At 40.6% G+C, this 7,500-nt stretch overlaps 1 protein-coding gene across 1 annotated transcript in view; it reads left to right on the top strand.

Annotated features, from left to right (window-relative positions):
* Positions 1 to 7,311: 7,311 nt before the first annotated feature.
* Positions 7,312 to 7,500, top strand: part of nek6 (NIMA-related kinase 6) — an 11,106-nt gene continuing 10,917 nt past the window's right edge. Inside the window, exon 1 of the mRNA XM_030767939.1 lies at positions 7,312 to 7,377. Coding sequence (XP_030623799.1) covers positions 7,312 to 7,377 — 66 coding nt within the window. The remainder of the gene's footprint in view (positions 7,378 to 7,500) is intronic.

Below are 7,500 nucleotides of genomic sequence, written 5' to 3'. Positions count from 1 at the left end.
TGACAATTTAAGTTTGTTTTCTGACGACTAAGCGTCTTGTAAAATCAGTTCTATCGCTTTGAAATCATTTCACATTCAAAAATTACAAAAAAAAAAAAGACAAACAAACAAACAAACCCCACTGGGAATAATGGTCTTTGGCGCTCAGTCTAATTTTTCAAAGACACAATCTGAAAGACAAAGTCATGTGGTATTTGTGATTGACTGGGGCAGTGTTTCATGCAGAAACAAACTCTGATGTGCCGTTGTTTGATGGAGATGGTCTGAGTCATGAGTGGCACGCCGTGCGCTGGAGCATGGGCAGCGGAAACGCCAGTCTGATGAGTAATGGGACCCGGTCAGCTGAGGACGTCTGCAGCAAACAACAGCACCGCTAACAGCAGGCGCAGCAATGCTGTGGTGTGCGCGAGTGTGAATTTGTGTTTTAGGTTTTAGCCCAAAGTGCCAACTATTTTGCTTCCACAAGTTAGCATGAAATTTTTTTTTTTCAAAACAAAGATGCAGCTATTGTTGTACAAACAAAATGCCCCAAAAATGTGTTGGCTATGGTTAGTGTTAGCCATGTGAATCTTTCTTTTATTTACAGTAACACAGAAATTAATGGAAAATCTCCATTTGTGTGTGTGTATGTGTGTGTGTGTGTGTGTCTGTACGCGTTTGTGCGTGTATTGTTTACTTTGCCGTGTTTACTGCAGCTCTCTCACTGGGATGATCAAACACTAGGTCCTGAGGCATATGGGAAAAGGCATAGTCAACTTAATAGTCCAGTATTTTTCCGCCAGGTTGTGTGTGTGGTTGGAGCTCCAGTATTCTGATCTGAAACAGCTGTAGTAGTCTGTGCCCCACCCCCAACCCCAGCCTAATACACATACATGGACACACACAGCTGCTAGAGTCCCCTTGTCTGAGCACTCTGTCTCTCTCTCTCTCTCTTTCTCTATTTCTCTGACACACACAGAAGGGAGAGGCAGAGAGAAGTGTGGGGCCATACTCTCCTTTCTTAATGCTGCTTTTGACTCCCACCTCCTGTCTGCTGCATTTATTTTTAAAGGCTCTATCAAGCCCTGGGACGCTCACTCAGCCTCACCTTGGAGTGTTACACAGAGTTCCCATAATCTGCTCCTGATCCCTCTCATACATAGCACACACACACGCACACACACATGCAAGCACACTCGCACGCATACACGCACACACACGCGCACACACACACACACACACACACACACACACACACACACACACACACACACACACAAATTTGGTCTATTATCTGACACACAAGTCAAAAAGTGTTCAGAGACAGGATATCTGATGTGTCTATCAATTCTATGTTGGTATCTCAAACTTACTTCAGTTCGATTTACTCTGATTCTATTCCCAGTTTACCTCAATTCCTAAGTACGTCATTGGCCAAAGACTGTCTGTGTCTGTGTGTGTGGGTGTGGGTGTGGGTGTGTGTATGTGTGGGTGTTTGTGTAAGTGTCTTTGTGTGTGTTCGTGTATGTCGGAGGAAGGCCGTTATTATGAGGAACTGTTGAAAAAAGTAAAACAAAAAAACCCCAAAAAACAATGGATTCTGCAAAATGATAGATTCTGCTAATCTGATTCCAACTAACTGAGAAATAGAAGAAGGATATGATAAGAATGTTTTTAAAAGAAAGTGGAAAATGAGAGAGAAGAATGACAGAAAACTTTTTCCCTCCTTCCTGCTGCACCCTTTCTCTGGAAAAACCCGAGCTTAACGTGGTCTACACATGTGCTGGAGAAATTGTTGAGAAGAACTCTGTTTTCATATCTGGTCTTTACTATGGATCAAGAAGTGTCCCCCCATAGTGAGTGTTAGTTTACACTCAGCCAATTGTATTACCTGCTTTCAAATCAGACTAGTGAGTGCTATGACTCTTTAGGTAAATGTGGTTAAGGTTTTGTGTGTGTGTGCGTGTGTGTGTGTGTGTGTGTGTGTGTGTGTGTGTGTGTGTGTGTGTGGCCAGGTGAATAACAAAGGAGATGATTTGAGGTAAACACACAGAGAGAGAGAGAGAGAGAGAGAGAGAGAGAGAGAGAGAGATGGGGAAAGCGTTCTGCGGTAATGGTGACAGATATGTCAGTACTTAAGGGTTATTATTCTATATTGAACATGGTCAGAGTCCCTATAAACACAGTAAGTGAGGAGGTCTGTTCATTCTTGCCAGACAAAAATATCCTCTCGACACTGATGTGTAGAAAGATTGGGCAGGATCAGATATGTTAGGCTTTCACTGCCACAGAGAATGAGTCATCCCCTCACTTCCTCTTTTCAGATCACTCAGAGAGAATTCAGAGAGCAACCGCTGTACACACACACACACACACGCGCGCGCGTACAATCCCCACATACACACAGACACACACTCCACAACATACAGACACACACAGAAACCGCACACAGACAGACAGACACTCCACCACACACACAAACCATAGATACACAGACAGACATCTTATCACACACACACACACACACTCATGCATACATAGACACTACCACAGAAACACACATTTATACAATCTATTGCACACATGTATACAGACACACTACCACACACACACACCCCCACAGATGTTTGAAGGGGAATGAAATGAAGCAGTTGGTCTTTGCATTGTGCTCATCTCTGTATCTCTTTCTGTCACCCTCATTATCAGAGACACCTTTTCTGTGCAGGTTTCTCGCGATCTAAACCACTGACCTCCCTGTGAAAGATCATACCGTGCGTCTGTCACACTCTGTGGGCAGGTGTTACATGCTGTGTACTCTTAGAAACCTTTTCATTGTCATCCTGAATTCTTTTGTGGAGAAACACAACCTGCGTCACTCAGGTTCCACTAACGCCACACATGCGTAGATACGCAAACAGAAATACACACACACACATACACACACACACACACACACACACACACACCACAAACGAGAACTCATTAACAGGAACTCACTAACATGTCTGACTTAACGCATCACGTGCTCTAATTCAGAAAAGACAGAAGTCAGAGCTGTGATACTGTCTTTGCTGAAGAGCCAATTTCTCAGTCGTTACTATGCTGTAGTGAAAATTTAAGTTGTACCTGATGGTTAGCATAAAGACAGTAGAGCGTGTGGTATGATGGGGTGCTAATTTCTGGCTGAGGCAAAACTGAAATGAGGGAAAGGAATTAGTCAGCACCGTTGACTGATGGCAAGGGAAACTCCTCAATCTGTCAGACAACTCCCTCTGTCTCTGTTTCTTTTACAAACACATCACACTCCTTCACACACATACTCTCTCTCTCTCTCTCTCTCTCTCTCTCTCTCTCTCACACACACACACACACACACACACGCACACACGCACACACGCACGCAGTCTGTACTTGTCCTGACTGAGTGATTCCTTATGGTGGTAATTCATCTGTTCTGATCTATTTTTGTCTGTTGACATTCTATAAAGACTATAAGTGTGGTAATATTACATACATAAAATGTAATGCTCATTCTACTAAGAATACATAAGACTATTGTTGATCTGTCTTTCAGGGGGCTGAACCGATCTGCTCTTATCTCTCCCTGTCAGGTTTATCTTTCTTTTTTAATGGAAAATAGATAGTCTCTCTATGTTGAACTGAGCTTTCTCTCTTTAGGGGACTGAGCTTATCTTCGTACAGTATAATGTCTCTCCATATAGGACGTAACTTAGCTTTCCCTTAATGAGAGGTTGTTTTGTGTGTGTGTGTGTGTGTGTGTGTGTGTGTGTGTGTGTGTATGAGGGAATGTGTGTATGATGAATCAGAGAGGATGTGAGTGTGCAGTCGAGCGGCAGTGAACGGAAAACTGAAAGGGAAATGACGTAAGTTTGATTATATAGTTAGCATTGGTGTTATATTGCTGTAGATAACAAATTTACTCTTTTAGGTTTATAGTAAAGATTGTGACTTGAATCTGCTCACAATCCTCTGGTATTATCTCCTCAAGATTTACATGAATGCAACTGAGCAAAGAATCCAATCCGTGAGCATTTACTCTTTAAATGACATTTTTATGATTATTGGAAACTGTGGAGATTTCTTGAATGGCAAAATGACATTTCATGTCTGTAGCAATACATAATGAAACAGTGCCACATCAAACCAAGAAATGACAGCCGGGTCAGCGTCAGAAGGAGCAGGTGGGGGTTTTTTGGCTAATAAGAGGAAACCACGCTTTAAGGCCTTCAATTTTTGTTCACAACCAGTTTTGACTACACCTTAAATTTGTGATTGTGGAGTTATTTTACATTCCATTAAGATCTACCTTTTTATAATAAACTATGAGAAACTACTTTTTTAAAACTCTTAATGATTACATTTATCCTGGAGGGTGAGGATGATATAAAGACTACAGTTCTTACGTGCTTTGTAGCGATATACCTATGCAGTGTCACTTTAATACCTTCAGTACATTCATACATTCTAAATTCTTAATGAAAATTTAACCTCAGCAAATTTACTGCATAATTGTCCAAAAGTTCCAGTAAGAACATAACTTTTTTTTTTTTTTTTTTTTAGTTTTTTACCATCATATCATGGGGCGTGTGCCTTGCTGACGGAGGTGCAATCTTTCAAAAGAACAGTTTCTCATAAGGATGATTTTCAAGAAAAGATGAATGACTGTTGAAGCAGAACAGATCCGCTGAAACGACAGAAACCAGATGTGAGATATGTTTTTGAGACAAATTTGGGAGATATGCGAGATATATGCAATAAGATGAGAGACATTAAGATTTGAAAAAAACACACACAAAAAAACGTGATAACCAGACCAGGCCAGTGTTAAGGCTGTGTTTTGGTGCGTGAGCGTGTAATTGGCGCATAATTGGCGTGTTAAGTGTATCTTTTGGGATGGAAGTATGCCCTGACCGCTGATATGTTTGTGAAGGAGTGTAGGTTTGTGGTGTGTAAACCTGTCTTTGGTTTCTGTTTTTGGAACAGCCTTTGTTTAGTGTGTGTGTGTGTGTGTGTGCGTGTGTGTGTGTGTGGGTGCGTGCGTGCGTGGGTGCGTGCGTGCGTGCGTGCGTGCATGGGTGCGTGCGTGTGTCTGTGTGTGTGTGTGTGATGTGTAAATGCTCTTGGTTTATGTGGTGTGTAAACGGGTGTTTTCTGTTGAAACCAGTGTTTTGTAACAGCTGTCTGCAGAACAGTGATGGTATTTTTTCGACACTGTGTGAGGGACATGCTAGGACTTATCAGCTCAGAAATGCTAGTGTTAGTGTATATCACTGGCCATTTACTGTTTCCTTTAGCAGTGCATGATTTAGCTCCTTTTTCTAGGAACTGTGCACTTGGGTTGTGTTTGTGCGTGGGTTGTACTCTGACTATCGCAGTAACTACAAAGATGACAGTTATAATAAAAGAAAGTTCCATTTCGTGAAATAACCTATAAAACAGAGAGAGTGTGCTCTTTGTGGCAGCCCACAGCTCTGATGGAAACGATATAGTGAAACCATACACACACACACACACACACACACACACACACACACACACACACACACACACACGCATACATGCATACATATACACATGCACACACATACCCACAATTTCATTTAAACCCACATACATATTTCACTCTGTTTTGTCTGTATAATTTTTTATACGATACCCCTTCTTTGATCTTGCCATGATAAAATGAAAAAGAAAGTGCTTTTGATTTTTTTGTGTGTTGAACCTGACATTATGTACTTTCATTTTTAATTTGAGTGTCTTCTTTCAGCACTGGATTATGTTCTTATTATGATGTGCAATCTGGCTTTGTGATTTTTTTTGGGCACAAATAGATCAGATTATAATATCAGATATCATGTATCCTCTGGGGAGGGGTAAAAGAAAAGTGTGTGTGTGTGTGTGTCTGTGTGTGTGTGTGTGTGTGTGTGTGCATGCGCGCATCAGTGACAGCCTGTAAAATAATCACCAGCCCATCTGTAAAAGCATGTCTGCAGAGTCATCAGGTCTGCTGCAGCATGCCAGGTCTTTGTTTGTGTAATCTCAAGTCTTTTTGCTTGCGTGCTCAGAATACACTGTACTGTCATTATTTCTGTGGTACCAAAACATGTTATGCAGCCAGAAAAAGTGTGGTGTTGCCTGACTGAACTGGTAACTGGGTCAGTAATTGATTTCCCTTGGAGCTTTCTGATTTCACTGTAATATGACATACAATCATTGTGTGAGTATGTATGGCACCCTCCTTGAAACATTGTGAGGTCACACTGTAACAGAACATGGAATTTTATTTAAAAAAAAAAAAAAGAAATTCCGTTTATACTTTGTAGAGTGTACCATAATTCCACAGTAATTTCTCCAGGAGAACATTGTCAGTAATGTTGTATGTAATTACTAAGTAGTACATAATCATCATCATCATCATCACCACCATCATCACTATCTTTAAAATTCAAAAAGAACCAATAAAAGAATGTTTTATAGGCACATTAAATCACAAAATCAAACCACAGCTGTCAAGGCATGTACTGATATGTTTTTAGCTCTGTTTACACTTAAAATGTAATTCAAAGATGTCATAAGTACTTTAATTTCTCCTTTTTTGCCCTTAAGGCTATAGCTCCTAAAGTCATTATCTGTGTCTCCCCTCAGTTTTATGACAGCTACAGTTTTTTTTTTTAGTTTTAGATTTTTTTAAAATATATATATAATTCTGATAAACTCAGTGAGATAACAAAAGGGGGAGGCATTAGGAATTGAGCATTAGGAATCTAACCTAACCTTTACATTTTTCCAAAGGTGAGTCGTTGATTAAAATGTTGTCATGTTCTAATACTCCTAAAACAATGTGAGTAAGACTGGAGTAATTCACATGCGTCAATACCACTATGTTTACTCTTGTCGTCATATTTGACCATTTAATTCGTTAATTATTTAATTCATCAAATTATGGCATTTACTGGACTCCTTCAGTAAATCACAGCATTGTCTTAAATGCATCAAAACCACAACATCCACATGCATATAATGTTATAAACTTCTCTAATCATACACGTGGTCTGTGACTATTGCCTCTACCAGACCGCATACATAATGGCAGATACTACCATACAGTAGAAGTGCTGTCTTACACATACTTATCTTACCTTTACTGTATGATTTGTTAAGCCAAGCACATGCAACTGTGCCATCTGCTAGTAAGTAATATGTAGTGTTCAGAGTTTTCATAATCTCCCTTTCTCTTTGTGTGTTTGTGGATGTGCGTGTGTGTGTGTTTGTTTGTGTGTTCTGTAGAAGTGACCACTGATCTGGAATACCATGGATGCTCACCACAGTCATCAGGATCAGAACAAATTCTACGCTCTGCCCGGACAGGTTGACCAAGTGTGTATCATATCTGCTCCAGTCCCCTTCTCTAACACACACTCTTAGGATCATCTGCCCAGTCCCCTTCTCTAACACACACTCTTAGGATCATCTGCTCTAGTCCCCTTCTCTAACACACAC

Source organism: Chanos chanos, chromosome 3 (assembly GCF_902362185.1).
Source record: "Chanos chanos chromosome 3, fChaCha1.1, whole genome shotgun sequence".
Classification (NCBI taxonomy): Eukaryota; Metazoa; Chordata; class Actinopteri; order Gonorynchiformes; family Chanidae; genus Chanos; species Chanos chanos.
Note: the sequence above shows the minus strand (reverse complement) of the source record. Positions and strands in the feature narration are given on the sequence as shown.